The 20,780-nt window shown below is 46.1% G+C and overlaps 1 protein-coding gene across 1 annotated transcript in view; it reads right to left on the bottom strand.

Annotated features, from left to right (window-relative positions):
• The window catches only part of AKT2 (AKT serine/threonine kinase 2), a 33,579-nt gene extending 13,074 nt beyond the window's left edge, over positions 1-20,505 (bottom strand). The window contains exons 1-2 of the mRNA XM_069943506.1: positions 20,399-20,505; positions 11,182-11,302 (exon numbers count right to left, since the gene is read on the bottom strand). Of these exons, the coding sequence (XP_069799607.1) occupies positions 11,182-11,227 (46 nt within the window). The 5' untranslated portion in view covers positions 11,228-11,302; positions 20,399-20,505. The remainder of the gene's footprint in view (positions 1-11,181; positions 11,303-20,398) is intronic.
• Between the last annotated feature and the right edge of the window lie 275 nt (positions 20,506-20,780).

Below are 20,780 nucleotides of genomic sequence, written 5' to 3'. Positions count from 1 at the left end.
CATGTTTGATAAATCTCATATATATATATATATATATATATATATATATATATATATATATATATATATATATATATATATATACACATATACACATATACATATATATGCTTTGCTCAGATCCCATTTGTGAAGTAGAGGGGGGGTCTCCCCGCTCCAGTATCTGTAGTGGGGTCTCCCAGCCTTCTGTATGCTAATAAATGAATGAGATGCCACCTGTGAACCTCCAGCTACTGGCGAGACGTCTCGCTGACAGAGCGGTTCCTACTTGCTGGGTGGATGTTAGGGGATTATTACGTCCGGCTATTGGCAGATGACACTAATATAATATTACAGTCCTTGTATGAGAGATAAGAGTGAGGTGAAGGGAGCAGGAGGACCCGGGGGCCTCCGCTGCTCGGTCCCGCTCACTATACAGAGGTGTGTTCTTTATTAGGATTCTGCGGCTGGTATTTTAGGAATGCAGAAAGGTCAGCCAGGGTTATAAGAAATCACAGGAAGCCCTGGGGCTCAGGCTATAGAGGGCGGTCGCCCATTCAAGCAACGGACAAAGAGAGGAGGACCACCGCACCATCCCGGGGGTCTCTGTGTTAGAACTCCTATAATTACATCTGCTGATGGATGCATTAGAGGACGGCTTGCTTTGTTTTGCATCAAAGTGTGTTACACAAACTGGCTGTGAAGTGAAGCATGTGCGCCATGGAGCGTTACAGGGGGAGAGATGTGCGCGGAATACTGATGAGACGGGTGGAGAACAAGGCCGCAATAATTACTGTGAGAAACAGCTAACTATACTGATACAATGGGCTCATAAAGAACACCGGCTACAGCGGCCCACAATGCAAAGCAACACAGACTTAGGGTACTATTACACAGAACGATAATCGGCCCTATCCGGCCGATTGTCGTTCCGTGTAATATTCACAACGATCATTGGCTGATCGTTAATATAGGTTTGGACCTATAATTGTCAGGCACCGACCGCACATCGCTATGTGTAACAGCGATGCGCGGCCGAAGATATGCAAAGTGCATACACTACCTATTAGTGATGCACGATGCACCGAAATATCAATACTACTATCGATATTTCGGTCAGAAAAACTGTTCGATACCAGGATTTCCTGGTATCGATACTTCATGTTAATCTGCATAATTGTGCAGATTAACATGAAGTATAGTGCAGAGAACACGGCCGGCGCTCAGGTAGCTCTGTGTGCCGCCCCCTGCCCCCTGGTGTCCCCTCCTCCGCCCGCGAGCTCTCCGCTCCCGGCGGCGCCAAATTTAAATAGCCGGCACACAGCGATTCTCTGTGTGCAGCCCCCTGCCCCCTGGTGTCCCCTCCTCCGCCCGCGAGCTCTCCGCTCCCGGCGGCGCCAAATTTAAATAGCCGGCACACAGCGATTGCTAGTGCCGGCTATTTTAAAGGGTAGATGCCGCTGTCATAACAGACAGCGGCATTTAACCCCTGCAGAGCCGCTCCATATGCAGCACGAGTCTGCTGCATATAGATCGGCCCCTAACTGCTAATGACTGCGGCCCGCAATCTATGCTGGAAGTTGTAGTGCACCAGGAGGTATGCTGGGAGTTGTAGTGCACCAGGAGGTATGCTGGGAGGTGTAGTGCACAAGGAGGTATGCTGGGAGTTGCAGTTGCGCGGCAGCAGCCTTTCAAAACATCCCAGCATACTTTCTAATGCACTACAACTCCTAGCATACCTCCCTGTGCACTATAACTCCCCACAAGAAGGTATTCTGGGAGTTATTGTGCACAGGGAGGTATGCTTGAGGTTAGAGGGGAATAAAAAATGTAAAAAAAGTGTTTTAAAATAAAACAAAAAATAATAAAGGTTCTAATAATCCCCCCTTTTCCCTTTTTTTTTTTTTTAAAAAGTAAAAAAAAAAAAAAAAGAACATACATGTATCCATTACATGTGAATTGTCCGAACTATAAAATGTAACAAAGTCATCAAGAAGTCACATAAATAAAAATGTTGTGCATGGGGGGGGAACATATCTGTAGTCAGGGAAAAGGGAAATTATATTTGTATTTTTACGTGTTTTTTTTCTCAAACTTTTTATTTAGTATCAAATTGGTATTGAGTATCGAAATCCGAAAGCTGGTATCGGTATCGAACTCAAAATTTTGGTATCGTGACATCCCTACTACCTATCCATGGTCCAGGCTTCTCTTGCGGTCCACTTCTTTCCGGGTCCTGCGCACTGCAGCTTCAGAGCGGCCTGTCTGAGCTGACAGGCCGCTAAGCCAATCACAGGCCGGGACCACCACAGCCAGTGATCGGCTGAGCGGCCTGTCTGCTGAGACAGGCCGCTCTGAAGCTGCAGTGCGCAGGACCCGGGAAGAAGTGGACCGCAAGAGGAGCCTGAACCATGGATAGGTATTGTATGCAGTTTAAGCAAGGGCTGCAAGGACATCGGTAACGATGTCCATGCAGCCCTTGTTAAACGATTATCGGGCCGTGTAATAGGCCCAGTAAACGAGCACCAATCTAGCAGATCGGAGCTCGTTTACAGTCATTATCGGGCCCCCATTGTGCCGTGTAATAGGGCCCTAAGCCACCAAGAAAAGCTGGCAGATTTCAGCTCTGAAGCATGAAGAGTTTATAATACCGGCAGTGACTTGGGATCCCCCAAAATAAGTTTTGCCTGTGTGGCATTACTATGGTCGTCCGCTGTGTGGGGAACTGCAGTATAGTCCAGTCTCCTGCCCTGCAGCCCATTCCCTAGTGCTGCCAGGCCGCCAGACAGCGCTAACACTTTATTCTCAAGCTGCACTTTATTCTGAAGCTAGACCCCCATACAAAGATATTCTAGCAATATACCATCACCTAAAGAGATAGACATACACCTTTAGGAAGTTATTTTTGACCACAGATGAGCGAATCTCCTCCAAGAATCGCCAAGTCAAATGAATCTGTCATAGTGATAGTTAGCCTTGAAAAAAAAATGTTCTACGATTCCAATGAGAAGTCTGGTATGAAGTCTACTACGACGGCCATATCAGGCTTCTGGAATAACTAAATACTTGAAGAAGTTGTCACATCTGCTATGATACCTACAACCATACTTACTGGTCACTGGATATACAATAAGGGCTCACTCTGGCCAACCATTGTTTGAAAAGGATTGTTCACAATGGCCACCTGCAGACTATTTTCTACCAACAATGTGATCGATCACTATGGATTTCTTTTTTTTTTTTTTTTTTGGCCGTGGTCATGGTCGCGACAGGTTAGATGGATTTAACCTGCTTCTAGAGTCCAATACGCATGGGTCTGGAAGTGCGGCCATAACTTTATATCGACGATAGACTAAGAGGGTGTGATTCAGGAGCGGAAGAATAGGCAAAGCACTAAGGGCTACAGGACTGCCTCCAGGACACCAAACCATCTTATTTACATGTTCAGAAAAGTATTATTTCCCCAATCAGCCACTTTATTCAGCTGCATATTGCCCAATCACATTCATGTGTGTACAGACAGCTTTAACATTATGCATTTTATAGGATTTAAAAAAAAAAAAAAAAAAAAAAAAACAGCTACTTTCTTTCAAAAACAGCACCACCACAGATTGTGTGTGGTATAATAATTCAACTCCATTCACTTCAATAGAAAACCCACAGCCAAACTAAGGACAAAGGTGGAGCTGTTTCTGGAAGAAATCAGCCATGTTTTTCTAAGCCCTTTAACCCCTTAACGACATCGGGCGTAAACTTACGCCCTGGCGCCATGGTACTTAGCGCATCAGGGCGTAAATTTACGCCCGATGTTTCCCCGATCGCTGCGTGTTCACACACAGCGGTCGGGGAAGATGGCCTGCTATAAATCATAGCAGGCCATCATAGCTTCTCGGCACGGGGGGTGGTTAACACCCCCCGTGCTTACGATCGCTGCTATAGGCTGATCAATTCAGATCAGCCAATAGCGGCGATCGGAACCTTTCCGGGTCATCGGTGACCCGATGACCCGGAAAAAAATGGCGGTCGGTGCTGTCCGAGGACGGCACCGACCGCCATTACGGTAAAAAGTAATGTTGATCGCCGTGCCACCGGCCCGATCGCCGTGAACGGCCGGCCGGCCGTTCACGGCGATCGGGCCGGTGGCACGGCGATCAGAGTCCCACAAAATAGTAAATACCTGCCCTGGACCCCTCAGCTAGGTAGCCGAGGGGTCCAGAGCAGGTATTTGTACATTACTCACCTGTCCCGGGCTCCTGATCGGCGGCTTCCGGGTTCGCGGCGTCCTCCGTCATTCCGTTCGGTCTTCGGGTCTTTCCGGCGGTCCTCGTCGTCTTCTTTCGGCTATTTTCGGCTCCAGCCTCGTCATTTTCCGGATTTTGCGCTCTGCTGCCCCCTAGCGGCTGATATGTGTAATACACTTATCAGCAGCTACAGGGATATTCAGAATATAAAAAAAAAATATTTTTTTTTCCCAAATTTTTTTTTTTCTATTTTCCGCACCCTATCGCCGCTGAGTGTTGATCAGCATCGCACGAAAGTGCGCTGCTAATCAGCAACTCCTCCTTTTTGGCGTAGGGTGTTTTTTTTCTATATTCTACTGCCACGGTCTGCTTATAAGTGCCGCACATAAGTGCGGCATTTATCAGCAACTCCTTTGTTGGCGTAGGTTTTTTTTTTTTATACTTACTGTAAAAAAACACGTAAAAAACACTACATTACACCACACTACATTGAATAAAGTTTGACACTACACCACTACATACCCCATATACTAGTCCCCGTATAAAGATGGCCCCCAGGGTGTTTTCGGCGTCAGAGGGATACGTTATTATTGCCTCCGACACCAAAACAGCCAGTGAGGATGAATGGGGGGGATCCTTCTTTTCTCCACTCATCCTCATCATCCAGTGACGTGTCTGGGAGTAGCGTAGCGTACGCTGCCCCCCAGACACGTCTTTTCCGCCAGTACCGTCCCAATAAGAGATGACGGCATGGTGTGAAATTCTACACACTCTGTGACAGTACCTCAGGGTGCACTTACAGATTTCGGGTACGTGCAAACTGCGGAATGGCGAAGGATAACCCTTTGTGCATTCCGCAGCTGGCACCCACCGGCGGACTGATGCGGGCGCATGTCTCCACCCGTGTCATAGACTCCATTCTATGCACGGGCGGAATCCGTCGTCCATCCAAAGAATAAACACGTTGGACGGAGAGCGGAATCCGCCCGTGCATAGAATGGAGTCTATGACACGTGTGGAGACGTGCGCCTGCATCAGTCCGCCGGTGGGTGCCAGCTGTGGAATGCACGAAGGGTTATCTGTCGCGATTCCGCAGTGTGCACGTACCCTTAGAGTGTATGTAGGAAGGGACACCCGAATCCAGCCCCCAGATGCCCCCTCCCCCCCCCATCCTTGGAGTTAGTGGGGAGATCGTCCGGGAACTGATCTTCCCACTGCTGGATAAAGGTTACCACCTGTACGGGGATAACTTTTATACCAGCACCCCCTCTTCCGGTCCCTCGCTGCCCGAGCTACTGTAGCTTGCGGCACGATCCGAACATATCAGAAGCAGTAATAGAACCCTAATATTTAGCAGCCATGGAGCGGACCCAGCGCTTCTGGATATGAGGGACCCCGTATCGCACCAGGACAACATTCTCCAGTTGACGTCCCCCACACTGGAAAACAGGAGACCCCAGAAGAAGTGCAGAGTGTGGCGTAACAGGGGGATCAGGAAGGACACCATTTTCCCGTGTGACACCTGTCCTGATCCCCCCGGCCTCTGCATACTGGATCGCTTCAAGGCGCACCACACGTCACTGGGGTTCTACATTATCTAAATTCTGTCCCTTATTCCTATTTCAGGGGTCACGTTGATCCAGGGTTATTCTGATCGCCATTATGGAGTCGGGAAGGAATTTTTCCCCTGTGATGAGGCTACTGTCGTCTGCCTCACGAGGGGTTTTTGCCTTCCTCTGGATCAACACAGGTTGAGTTTGATGGACACCTGTCATTTCCAACCTTATACACTAATAATTGGCCTAATACCCCCAAATAAATTAGAATTGTCCCTTTTCCCCAGCTAAATAGGTATGGCCGCCATTCCCATTAGAGGATGCCATGATGCAATTACAAAGCCTCTGTGCGGCCAGGACAGTAGAAACCCCCCACAAGTGACCCCATTCTGGAAACTACACCCCATAAGGAATCTAAGAAGGGGGGCAGCGGGGATATGGCCCCCTGGTGACGGCCACATTTGGGACGTGAAAATGAAAAAAATTGTATTTTTTATTTTCTCAGCACATGTTCTACGTAAGTGCCCGTCATCAGTGGGGTCCATATGCTCACTGCACCCCTTGTTAGATTCCTTATGGGGTGTAGTTTCCAGAATAGGGTCACTTGTCGGGGGTTTCTACTGTCCTGGCAGCACAGGAGCTTTGTAATTGCGACATGGCCTCCATCCTCCATTCCAGCCTCTAAATGGCGCTCTGTCCCTTTGGTGACTTGCCCTGTGCCCATATGGCACATTATGCCCACATGTGGGGTATTTTCGTACTCAGGGGACACTACCCTACACGTTTTGTGTTAATTTTCTTTTTTAACCCCTTGTGGAAATGGAAAAAAATCAAGGCTAGACCAACATTTAGTGTAATTTTTGTAAAATTTTTACTCTAAATTATTAATCTTGTCATGTTTTTTCATTTTCACAAGGGGTTAAAAGATAAAAAAAACATTTAATGTGTAGAGCAATTTCCCCTGAGTACGGAAATACCCCACATGTGGACATAAAGCGCCATGCGGGTGCAGGGTAAGCCTCCGAAGGGAAGAAGCGCCATTTGGTTTTTGAAGGCTGGATTTGGATGGAATGGATTTCGAGGGGCCATGTTGCATTCAAAAGGCCCCTGTGTTGCCAAGACAGTTGAAACCCCCCACAAGTGACCCCATTATGGAAACTGCACCCCTCAAGGAATGTAACAAGGGGTGTAGTGAGCATATGGACCCCACTGGTGACGGACACAAATGTGGAACAATGTGGCGTGAAAATGAAATATTACATTTTTTACACTATAATGTTGGTTTAGCCTTGAATATATCATTTTCACAAGGGGTTAAAAGAGGAGAAAAAAAACAAAATGTGTAGCGCAATTTCCCCCGAGTCCGTAAATACCCCACATGTGGACATAAAGCGCCATGCGGGTGCAGGGTAAGCCTCCGAAGGGAAGGAGCACCATTTCGTTTTTGAAGGCTGGATTTGGATGGAATGGATTTTGAGGGGCCATGTTGCATTCAAAAGGCCTCTGTGTTGCTAAGACAGTTGAAACCCCCCACAAGTGACCCCATTATAGAAACTACACCCCTCAAGGAATGTAACAAGGGGTGTAGTGAGCATATGGACCCCACTGGTGACGGGCACAAATGTGGAACAATGTGGCGTGAAAATGAAATATTACATTTTTTACACTATAATGTTGGTTTAGCCTTGAATTTATCATTTTCACAAGGGGTTAAAAGAGAAAAAAACACACAATATATGTAGAGCAATTTCCCCCGAGTCCGTAAATACCCCACATGTAGACATAAAGCGTCATGTGGGCGCAGGGCAAGCCTCCGAAGGGAAGGAGCGCCATTTGGATTTTGGAGGTTGGATTTGGCTAGAATGGATGATGAACGCCATGTCGCATTTACAGAGCCCTCGTGCTGCCAGGACAGTGGAAACCCCCCACAAGTGACCCCATTCTGGAAACTGCACCCCTCAAGGAATCTAACAAGGGGTGCAGTGAGGATATGAACCCCTTGATGACGGGCACATTTGTGCCATGAAAGTGAAAAAATGAAATTTTTCCCTTTCACGTCACATTGTTCCACATTTGTGCCCGTCACCAGTGGGGTCCATATGCTCACTGCACCCCTTGTTAGATTCCTTGAGGGGTGTAGTTTCCAGAATGGAATCACTTGTGGGGGGTTTCCAGTGTCTTGGCAGCACGAGGGCTCTGTAAATGCGACATGGCCCTTGAAATCCTTTTCAGTGAAATTCAGCTTCCAAAAGCCAATTGGCGCTCCTTCCCTTTGGAGGCTCGTCCTGCGCCCCCTTGGCACTTTATCGCCACATGTGGGGTATTTCTGTACTCGGGAGAAACTGCGCTACACATTTTTTGTCTTTTTTTGCCTCTTATCCCTTTAAGAAAATGAAAAATTGAAGGCTAGAACAACGTTTTAGTGTAAAAAATAAATTTTTCTTTTTTCACGCCATATTGTTCGGAAAATCTGTGAAGCACCTGTGGGGTCCAGATGCTCACCGCACCCCTTGTTACATTCCTTGAGGGGTGTAGTTTTCTAAATGGTGTCCCTTTAGGGGTGTTTTTTAGGTTTTGACACCCCAGAGCCTCTGCCAACCTGAAGTGGTACAGTCAAAAATGACCAAATATAACGGAGGCGTTGAAATTCACTAGGCGCTCCCTTATATCTGAGGCTTGTGGTTGCGTCAAATAGCGCAATAGGGTCACATACGGGGTATTTCTATAAACTGCAGAAACGGGGCAATAATTATTGGGGTGCATTTCTCTGGTAATAGGTTTATAATTATGAAAAATATTGGATTACAATAAAATCTCTGCACAGAAAATTAAAATTTTCAAATTCCTTACACACTTCGCTTTTATTTCTGTGACTCCCCTAAAGGGTTAAAACACTTTCTGGATGTGCTTTTGCAGAGTTTGGGGGGTGCAGTTTCTGAAATGGGGTGCTTTGTGGGGCTTTCTAACATACAGGCCCCTCAAATACACTTTAAACCTGAACAGGTCCCTAAAAATATCTGATTTTGAAATTTTACTGAAAATTTGGAAATTTGCTGCTAATGTTTTAAGCTTCCTATCGTCTAAAAAAAATGAAAGATAGTTTAATAAATGCCGCCAACATAAAGTAGACATGTTGCTAATGCTATTTAATATATAATTTATGTGGTATAACCACTTTCTGTATACGCAAAAAAGTTTCAAAGTTGGAAAAATGCATTTTTTCACATTTTTTTACATTATTTGGTTTTTTTTCATAAAGATTTGTTATGAGTATCGACTCCAATTTACCAGAAATGTAAAGTACAATATGTCACGAGAAAACAATCTCAGAATCAGCCGGATAGGTAAAAGCATCCCGAAGGTATTAATGACTAAAGTGACACTGGTCATATTCATAAAATTTGTCTCTGTCATTAAGGCCATTTCAGGCTCTGTCCTTAAGGGGTTAAAGAGGTTATCCAGTGCTACAAAAACATGGCCACTTTTCCCCCTCTCTTGTCTCCAGATTGGGTGGAGTTTCAAAACTCTGTTCCATTTAAGTAAATGGAGCTTAATTGCAAACCACACCTGAACTGGAGACGAGAGTTTTTGTAGCACTGGATAACCCCTTTAAGAAATCACCAGTGTCATTCACCTCCTAGATGTGGATGTACAGGGTAATTGAGCTTAAATACTATGCTACTAGTTACATATATCCCATATAGCTCGATGATGACCTCTCACTTTCCCCCTGTAAAGCTTCTCACAACACTATAAACCTCAACCATACAGTAAGCTCCATTATACAAGGTTACACAGCCGTCCAGCCCGTATAAAGTTACACTGTGCCAGTGAGTAAACAATACACTGCAGCGTAATACCCACATGGCATTACATAAACATGTTTGTGGTGGAACGAGACGCTCCAGACGCAGAAACAGAAGCAGTATAGGACAGAGATCACAGGTCAACATATTACTCTCTGCAGCTTCACATATAAAAGCCTGTCTGGGCTGGAATCCAGGAGAGGCGACACCGACATTTCTTCAGTGTTGTTACAGGACTCACAGTTCTTTCGCTATCGGCTCAATCTGGTTACTAGTGTTACCTGGACTCAGCCTTCAATAATGGATCTGGTCTTTATTTCTCCTACTGAAAGCCCATCATCATCAGGATCCTGCAGAGAGAAGGGGTCCGGCACAGGATGGTCACAGCTTAGTTGTGACGGGACCCAAACAGGGCTCCCCTCTGCGGAGGAAACCCACTTTTTATAAGGCCGACTATAAGGCACATGAGCTGCTGGGATAATCAGCCATATAAAAGGAGGGTCTAGTGATCAGCTTGTTCTTGATGGGATCGTCTAGCGGCCATTTATATTATCATTAATTATAAGCTGCACATTGTCCCAAGGAAACAGGTGATGTGTGGGTGAAAATGATGAATTTAGAGGACTGTACGAATGATCCATTGACTGTCTTGCCGCACAACCTTGTTAAAGCGTACCTGACCAATCAGTAGGAGACGGGAGACAACCGTGCTGCTGCGCACTCCTCTCCCCGTTCTGTGTCAGCGACCCCATAGACTTTTATTAAAAAACTGACTAGGTCACATGACAAAGCTAGGAGTGAACATGGACTTCTCTGCCCGTTCTAGTGATCAGTCGCAGTCTGAACCCCCAGACCCTCTAATCACAATGTTGACAATGTATTTTTTTTTTGTAATGACAGTACACATTTAAAGTGTCACTATTTGTTGTTTTTTTTTTTTGCAGAAATCAATAGTACAGGCGATTTTAAGAAACTTTGTAATTGGGTTTATTAGGCAAATATGGCATTATCTGCATTCAAAAATGACTTTCCCCAGGTCCCCCTCCCTCCCCCCTCTCTCAATTACTGCTCATTATCAGGAAATCTTAACTCTTTTACATCAGTCGGGCCCTGTGTAACCTATGGAGATGGGAGGAGGAGGGAGATTAGTCGCCAGAGAGCAGAGAACAAAGGATTACACAGTGGGACCTGTGTGAAAGCCGGTATTCAGAGGTCAGTGCTGACTGTCAGAGGAGATAGCCTGGTGATGTAGCTGTAAATTAACTCTTTGTTGTCCTGTTTTGGTGCCTCATCTCCCTCCACCCCTGCCCTCTCCATAGACAACCATGAAGACAGGGGGAGAGCTTCAAACTGCTTTTTCATGATAAAAAAAAAGCATTTTTCGGCTAATAAACCCAATTACAAAGTTTCTTAAAATCGCCTGTACTATTGATTTCTGCAAAAAAATTAAACGACAGTGACACTAAGGTTCAGCAAACAAGCACCAATTAGTTGCCACCCTAGGGTCCCATTTAATCACTGCATTGGGGCCCCTCTTATATGTATGTCTTATCATGCATCACTTTTACACATGAACCACAAAGTCTTCACCTTACTCACCTCTTTTCTGCAGCCAGCCTTCCTTCACCACCATTACTTCATTCATGGTGATAGAAAGACTGAAGCCCAGGCGTGATCAATCAGTTCTCCGAGAAGGCACGGCTAAGACAAGGTGCTGGTCCTGAGGAGGAAACAAAAAAACAGGAGTCAGTGACTAATAAGGGAAAAGGATATATATATTGTAGTGTGAACATGGATCATGCCAAGCAGTGGCATCCAAGTACCCAATCTGTAACAGCGCTGAAGGTGATGATGTGAAGAGGAGCGCCGAGAGCAATGTATGAAGGGAGGATTCCCATTACTGCACTAAGCTGATCAGGCAAGTCACCAGTGTGTGCGGATGACCCCAGAGAATACAATAGACCTGCTGTAGATTATAATTAGCCCTGACCCCCTGCCTACCCTTTTACTTTCATATTTTGTCCCTTGTTTTCCCCCAGCACTTCACCCCGGGGCTTCTTGTCTGAAGCCATGCTGTTTATTTTCATTTCCATGGCTAGGACATAGGCTGCTTTCTGCTGACAACTGTATCCATAGCAGATCTGTGCTGTAAACAAGGGCACTGAAAAAAAGAAGCTGCGAACGCTACAACCACACTGCTTAAAAGTCCAGATAAGCCACTCAATGAACCATGGCGGGAGGGCACAAGCTAGACATCAATAAAGACCATGGAACATGGATATCCATCGAAAACCTCTGAGACATCGAGCCTTGCATCCACGTCACTGTTTGCTTGGCACAGCGCCGTGTAATTTGTGGTGGCTGTGCTTGGTACTGCAGCGTGGTCCAAAGCTCTTGAACGAGATGGAGTTGCAAACAGCTGCAGTGCCAGCCGCAGCCACTACAAAATGTACGGCACTGTACCTGGTAAACAATGATGAGTATGCAACGTTGAATGATGGGTGAGGGTACCAGAAGTTGGATTTCCACCTATCTAGTAGTGTCGGCCAATGCAAAGGCTGGCAGATATTTCTGGTACAGTATAAGTGTTAAATAATCAGTGACGAGGATTTACTTATTCTGTCATAACAGTAAGACACCGCACACTTAGGGACCAATACACAGAGCGATTACCGGCCAAATAGGGAATCCCTGGTGTCCTTATACCCACCATAGTAATAATAGTAACAATAGTCGTGTTATGTCCCTCTTGGTTAGCCCACATTCAAGTCAGTGCCAACAGATGACAGCTTATATACAGCAAGGCACTAAAATAACATTGCCCAGTCCCCTCCCCGAGCAGGATTTCCCAAACCACTATGTGAGAGAGCGATGTGACACTCACAACCTACGCTGGGATGACTTAGTTGGCACGGCGCGGCCCATTGTTGCCGGGTCCTGCAGATACATGCATGTCATTATGTAATGCAGCGGGGGTTTCATACCGTTCCAAGCAAAATATTTCCATCCACATTAAATTATTTGCTGGAAATCCCCCATCGGATTGTATGAGTCAGCCCTGTCCATAAACAGATGGGAGGGGAGGCACTCAGGGGTCTGCACTATAACTACTACAGAGAAGGACCTAGCCCGCAATGTATACCCAAATACTGCAGGGAGTAGTAGTCATGTGGCTGGAAAACAACTCTACTCCGGGAGTATAGGGGACCTCGAGTTTACAATATATTGGCCAATGTCAATGTATGCATTAAAAAAAAGAAGCCATTGACAAGTGTATCAATAGTACAGGCGATTTTAAGAAACTTTGTAATTGGGTTTATTAGGCAAATATGCCATTATCTGCATTCAAAAAGACTTTTCCCAGGTCACCCCCCTCCCTTCCTCTCTCTCATTCACTGCTAATTATCAGTAAATCCCAACTCTAACGTCAGTCAAGCCCTGTGTAACCTATGGAGAGGGGAGGGGGGAGGAAGGAGATTAGTCGGCAGCAGAGAGCAAAGAACAAAGGATTACACAGTGGGAGCTGTGTGAAAGACGGTATTCAGAGGTCAGTGTTGACCTCAAAGGAGATAGCCCGGTGATGTAGCTGTAAATTAACTCTTTGCTGTCCTGTTTTGGTGCCTCATCTCCCTTCACCCCTCCCGTCTCCATAGAGAACCATAAAGACAGGGGGGAGAGCTTCAAGCTGCTTTTTCATGATAAAAATGAATTTTTCGGCTAATAAACCCAATTACAAAGTTTCTTAAAATCGCTTGTACTATTGATTTCAGTAAAAAAAAAAAAAAAAAAATTAAACGACAGTGACACTTGAAGAAAAATGGATCGATGCAGAGAGTGAGGGTTACATAGACCACTTACTACGGCAATCGCCAAGGTGGTCCAAGCTTGGGACCAATCTCCTATCCTATATCCCAGTGCACCCTAACCTCAGGCCCTCCACTTGTTAAACATGGCTGCAATATGGGGCCCAATGCCAAACATTGCCATGTCTCACTATAGAATCTTTATTGTAAGTGAAAGCAATGAGTGACCCCATTCACTAACATTAGCCACAATGGTGCACACATTTGTTTTTGTTTTTTAACTTCCCCTCTGAAGTCAATGGGTAAAAAGCCACAATAAATGTGATCTAAAATATGCAGCATTACCACAACAATGCATGGTCAAAGTCACATGCACTTTCTACTATCACTAGTGTGCCGCGACACATGGTCAGGTGTGCCGCGGGGAAAGTTCCCCAAACTATGGTGCCCCTGTGAAACAGGAGAAAACAATGGGGGAGAGAAACCTGGGGATTGGGGAGAGAAACAGCGGAGAGAAGCAGGGGGGAGAGAAGTTTGGTGGAGAGAAGCATGGGGGAGAGAAGCACAGAAAAGAAGCAGGGGGGAGAAGTATGGTGGAGAGAAGCAGGGGGGAGAAGTATGGTGGAGAGAAGCACAGGAGAGAAGCAGGGGGGAGAAGTATGGTGGAGAGCAGCACAGGGGGAGAAGAAAACAGGCCCAGGTTTCACACTGAGTGAGTATAAATACATTTAGAATCTATATTATTAACTATATGTATAATCTGTACTGTTTTAGTGGCATTTTGTGCCATTTTGGTTGGTGGTGTGCCCCGGGATTTTTTACGTATAAAAAGTGTGCCGCGGCTCAAAAAAGGTTGAAAATCACTGGCCTATGGTACAAATGGTCACATGTATCTTATAGCCCACAGGGAATAATAGGATTGCCTACAACTGCGAGCCAGATCATATTCCGTGTCTCAAGTTCGTCATCTTCCTTACCTTATATTCTTAAGTGGTGCCAGTATCTTGTGCTGTAATTGAACAGGCAGGGGATGCCAAATAAGTAAGCTTTAGCTGTCCAGGCACGAAGGGAATTGTAGTTTTGAAACAGCTGGAGAGGTGGAGTCTCACACCATAGGCCAATATTCTACAACCTGTTGCAAAACTACAACTCCCATTATGCCCTTTCGGCAAATGAGGCGAGTTGTAGTTTTGCAGCTGCTGGACCAAGGTTGGGGTAACGTTACTCTAAAAGATAAACCTATGATCCACACCCAGAGCTGCTGTCAGGACTCCAGTTATGCGATCAATAAAGTTAGTGAACCCCTGATAATTTTAACCCTGACTTAACCAATAAAACTGTGTAGGGTGCCATTGTAAAAAGCCATAATGTAAAAAGCCATGCTGACGGCTAAGACTTCTCAATCAATATGTGAAAGATCAGTGGTCACTCTGATCCTGCCCATTAGCCCTGCGGTCTATCTAGTCATCACAATTATCTATATATGTAATAATATATGGGAAGAGGGTGAAATATATTGATTAGAGATGAGCAGCCCCAGGGCTGCATCCATCTTCTCCGGGCTATGGATTCAAATGCCAAACATCCTCTAATATTGGTTTTGTACATATACTAAGGGCCCTATTACACGGGACGATTATCGTGCGAAAAATTGTTATATCTTTCAAATTGAAACGATAATTGTTCTGTGTAATTGCAGGCAATGATCAAAAAAATCGTTCGTATGTCGATTTAAGCCCCTTTCACACAGGCCGACTTTAAGGAGCAAACTAGCGCTGTCAGCGCTCATTTGCTTCTCGTTCCCCGCTCGCTGCCACTGCTATTACACGTGGCAGCAGCAAGCGGGTGAGTGCAGGAGGGGCCGCAGGGAGGCTGCCCGGGCGATCGCTAGATTGTCCGGGCAGCCCATAAAGGATGCCGCCGCTCCTATTCCACGGGGCTCCGGCAGCAGATCGCTGCTATCACAGTTGTTTGTTTTCGAATTGGTTGAAAGACAAACGACAGCAACGATCAGCCGACATGAACAATGTCGGCTGATCGTTGCCTTCTATTCCTAAGTGCATGTGCCTTACCGTCTGTCAACGGGAAACAAGAGTAAACATGCGAGTTCTATGAATGGAGCAGAGATCACACCATGTGCGGATTAAAAGCAGAAGAGATACTCTACACTAGATGTATACAAGCTATGTGCGGCATACTAGACTACCAACGGTACCTGTGCTGGGGGCACTGCCATGACGCCATACCCCGATCCCCATCACGGTGGAAACACGGCAGATTGCAGAATGTTTGTTCTGTGAGCTGCATAAATAATACGCAAATTCTTATCTTTCTGGAAACTTCTATCAGCACACAGAGCAGAATCAGGAGGAGGGGGGAGAACAGCCGGCCGGGTCAAGCAGCGAGCACACAGGCAGCGTGGAGAGTAAACACCTCTGCCGGGGCTCACCTGATGCTGCTTATCTCTCTCCAAGAGATCGCACCGAGAAGATGGCGTGGATCGGAACGGGGAGAGGGACAGATGGGTCACCAGGGATTATTGTGAGGATTCTGTTTGAACTGGAAAAAAGAGCAAACAAACCGTGGGCTTCTAATGTGCCACGCTGCAAAGCCTTAAAGTGCGCCACGGAAGAGACTGCTGCACCGGCATATAAAGGGGAACTCCACTTCATTATATCCACATGAAACTGCAGAGATGGGAGAAAGTAAGGAGCATAGTTTCTGGGCTTACTAGTTGACGTCAATGGCTGATCTGAAAACATGGGGCCAATTGGCGCTCATGTCCAGAACTTATCACACAGCTCGGTAATCGTGCGGGAAGGGCGGCATGAACGACCGCTGGATCGCAGTCCTCACTACACAATTACCCGACCACTATCAGTGTTTGTTAACCATCTTGGACTGCCTAATACATAGCGTGTCCACCAGCGCCAGACACCATTAACGATTATACCCAATAATCTGATGTCCTGTTTGGTTTCTATCATATATCCATCATTTTAGTTCGCTGCGGCTATCCTCATCACAAGCTGATCTCCCCCCGGCGCAGGTAACTTCATAGGAATCATCACAATGTGGAAGTGTAAGTATAAAAGTACGGCATGTGCAAAGGAGAGCAGGTTGTTTACTGCAAACAAAAGAGAGGAAGTAGATGAAAGCGTTCAACCTCTTCATAAACATAAGGTATATAGTCTTCCCCGCGCCATGATGTTTTCAGACGTCTACCTGAGAATGTACCCTGAGCTGGGGCTGATAATGGAGCACAACTATCAGAGGGAAACCAGATACTTAAAATGACACTGTTGTTTCATTTTTTTTTTTTTTTTTTCAGAAATCAATACTCCAGGAGATTTTAAGAAACTTTGTAATTGGGTTTATTAGGCAAATATGCCATTATCTGCATTTAAAAATACTTTTTCCAGCCCCCCCCCCCTCTCTCATTCACTGCTCATTATAAGAAAATCTCAACTCTTTTACATCAGTCGAGCCCTGTGTAGTCTATGGTGAGGGGAGGGGGGAGGAGGGAGATTAGTCGGCAGCAGAGAATAAAGGATTACACAGTGGAATCTGTGTGAAAGCCTGTATTCAGAGGTCAGTGCTGACTTCAGAGGAGATAGCCCGTGATGTAGCTGTAAATTAACTCTTTGTTGTCCTATTTTGGTGCCTCATCTCCCTCCACCCCTCACCTCTCCATAGACAACCATGAAGACAGGGGGGAGAGCTTCAAACTGCTTTTTCATGATAAAAAAGCAACTTTCGGCTAATAAACCCAATAACAAACTTTCTTAAAAATCGCTTGTACTATTGATTTCTGCAAAAAATAAAAAATAAATAAATTGAAGAAGTGACACTTTTAAGGGTCGATAAGTTTTCAAATAACTTCTTATACGTCAAAAACAGAGTCTAGTCTAGTCCCCGGCCGATCACCAAAGCCAGGCGCATGCATTCAGATTGCTTGGTTGAAAATTATAATCCAGGGGTGCCAAACACAGGCCGCCCAGCTGTTGCAAAACTACAATTCCCATCCTGGACAGCCAAAGCTTTAGCCAAGGTCAAGAATAAATATGAAAAGCGAAAGTCCAAACACAAACTAGGGATGTCAAACTTGCGACCGTCCATCTGTTGCAAAACTACAATTCATAAAGCTTTGGCTGTCCAGGCATGATGGGAATTGTAGTTTTGCAGTAGCTGGAGGGCCGTAAGTTTGACACCTGTGATGTATACATTAAGGCCACTGAAACGAGTGCCTATCCGCACTTATATACACTGGCATCCCTTGTTGACAAGATGCTGTAGCGTACATGCCGTAGATGCCGGATGAAGTTGACCCGCTGTACAGTTTCAACATTTGAGACACGTTAAAAACTTGTCTCAAAGGTGGAAACTGTTGATCCATTGTGGGGCATACAGTAGTGTATGGTTGCAAACATGGGAGTCAGGATAAAACCACAAGAGCCAGCAAACCCAGGTGGCCATTGACTGACGCGTTTTGAATGCTTAGGGTGGATAGCTCATAAGGTTTCACATGGGCAGATCCACAGTAAATTACAGCCCCTACGTCTTCACTGGTTTTCTCCAGATCTATTTCCCATGCTGCAATGGGGAAAGGACTTTGATGGAAAAGTCACAAACTGCAGTAAATCTGCAGTGTTTGGGATTTTGTTCTGCACAATCCCCCCCCCTTTTTTAACATTTACATATGCGCTACTGCAAATCCATACAAAGTGCTGTAGACTTGCCTTTGTGGGTTTACATGTGATTAGGCGGCAGATATTCTGAAAAAAAAAAAAATCAATAGCAGGTCTACGTGATGGCTGTGGCCGCAACACAAGTCGTACGGCCAAAGATCACTGTACGGCACTGCAATGGGGTCATATTGTACACCACGGGCCGATTTTTTATTTTATTTTTTAAAGTGACTGAACCACCAGGCCCAGGCAGAAGCACTGGAGGCGGCAGACCCACCTTTAGTGGGAGGAAACCCTAGCACCTCTATGATAGGGTTCCATTGATTCTAATGGAGTCACGTCATGGAGGGGCTGGAGTTTCTTCCCACTGGGGGTGGGTCGGCCCGCCTCCAGTGCTTCAGCCTGGGCCTGGTGGTACCGTCACTTTAAAGACCGTTGGATTGAAGGTACTTCAGAATCACATTCACTTACAGCAGAATCCTTTTGACCTGCATCCTGGCAAAGTTGTGGTGTAGCCAGACGTTGAAAATATTTTACCCATAATAATTCTGTGCAAATTCAGTAGTGTGAAGTGACCCTTAAGCTGGAAGTACGGGTCACCTTGGATACCAGCATGCAATAACTAGATTAAATTAGGGAGAAGGGGGTTTGCATGCTTTATGGTCTCATTGCGTGCTGATATCCAAGGAGTGATATCCACTTCCGATTTAAGGATGGGTTCAGACTACGGAATCCAGGCGGAACTCGCCCTGACCATAGAATGGAGTCTATGGCACAGGCAGAGATGCACGCAGAAGTGAGTGATGGAATACACGGCAGGTAATCCGCCCGGATTCTATAGTGTGAACCCACCCTCAGTGTGCGTGCACACTACGGAATACGCGCGTAAAGGCCACTGCGGATTCCGTCGCTGGCCCCTGCTCGCGGGCATCTCCGACTGTGCCATAGACTCCATTCTAGGCACAGACGGATTCCGCCATCCGTTGAAAGAATTGACATGTCAATTCTTTCGGCAGAATCGGCCTGGCCTTAAAACGGTGTTTATGGCACGGGTGAAGATGCGAGCAGGGGCCAGCGACGGAATCTGCTGCGGCCTTTACGCGCGTATTTCCTAGCGTGCATGAACCCTAACAGAAGATATAGCCACTGATCCAGCAGCAGGCACCACGACAAGTTCACTTTAAGGGTTACAGCAAATTTTCCACAGCGGAGAATCCGCCCTGCATTGTGATCCCGTTGGTGCCAATTTTTATAGATTCTTTGGTTTCAACATTGCTGGGGCGTCAAAGACTGCAGAACTGTGCTGCATCGCTGACATCGGTACTGCAACCTTACAGCTGCAAGAGAGTCATCCAGGTCGCAACGTGACCCTATTCACTGACATGCAGCACAACATAGCGATCTCTTAACCGCATGCCCCACGTCCCAGCCAAAATCCCCAAAATTGCAGGGAATTCGACACCAGAACCAACTACGGATATGAAATCTGCACTGCAGGTCGGGTTCTGCCTAGATTTTCTAGGGTTTTTTTCACATTTTTTTTCTTTTGCACTAAAAATATGCGACCTATGACCCTAATGGCCTTTAGTCTAAGTCACTGCGTGCAATTTCTATTAGTCCCCCAGGTAGAAATAGTCGCACGCCGCTTACTATCTATAGAGAATCCTATATCCAATCCCCTCACTGACACCATTTTGGTTGCCGTCCTCGATGGGTCGCCCTGATCTGTTTTTCAGCCGTCGCAAAACTACAACTCCCATCTTGTGGCCCTACAGCTGTTGCAAAACTACATCTCCCATCATGCCCTGACAGCCGAAGGCTGTCAGGGCATGATGGGAGATGTAGTTTTGCAACAGCTGTAGGGCCACAAGATTAGGTTAACCCTGTTATAGGCAATGACGCCTTATAGAGACGAGTTTAGAGGGCGTATATAAAATTCTAAATTATTAAGACATCCATATAAAGGATACGTAATGGATTCCGAATCGCCATCAGTCGGACACAATTTAGTCACCGTAAACCTGCACAGTGCTGGCACGGCTCCTATTAGTGTATAGGCTGCTATGGAGACTCTATGGAGGTGTATGTATACAGGGAGTAGTAGTGAGCAGTCACATGCCAGCCCACACTGCCCACCATTACTACTACAAGGCTTGTTTACAGTAGCAGAGAGTAGGCCGGCGTGTGACAACTGGCCTCTGTGTGCTGCCCCTAGGCCTGTGTGCAGCTCCCCGGCCGCCCCTCCTTAGGTCTCGGACGGTTCCGTCCCATCCCCGGGCTGTGGTATATGACTAGGCCGCCCGCCGGGCCTCTCGTGCCGCTTACCTCCCACAGTCAGGCACCGCTCACCCCGCTGCTCCCCGTTCTCATGTCTTCCTCCTCGCGAAAGTTGAGGCGCTACAGAGAATGGAGGCCAAGAACATCCGCCTACATCCGCCCGACGGGAGAAAAAAAAATACCTCGAAGAAAAAAAAAAAAAAATCTCAGGAAAGTCTCCGGCCGCCATCTTTGTTGAGGGCAGATTCCCGGCGCTGCCATGTATGAGGGAATGTGAGGTGAAGATGTGGAGAGCTGTGGGCTGCTACACTCTGTCACATGGACACTATATATATATATATGTATATATATATATATATGTATATATATATTTACACAGAACGATTATTGCTCGGGTTTTCACAATAACGATCACATTTGAGCGATAATC

Source organism: Dendropsophus ebraccatus, chromosome 10, assembly GCF_027789765.1.
Source record: "Dendropsophus ebraccatus isolate aDenEbr1 chromosome 10, aDenEbr1.pat, whole genome shotgun sequence".
Lineage (NCBI taxonomy): Eukaryota > Metazoa > Chordata > Amphibia > Anura > Hylidae > Dendropsophus > Dendropsophus ebraccatus.
The sequence above is the reverse complement of the archived record's forward strand: the minus strand, read 5'-3'. Positions and strand labels throughout refer to the sequence as shown.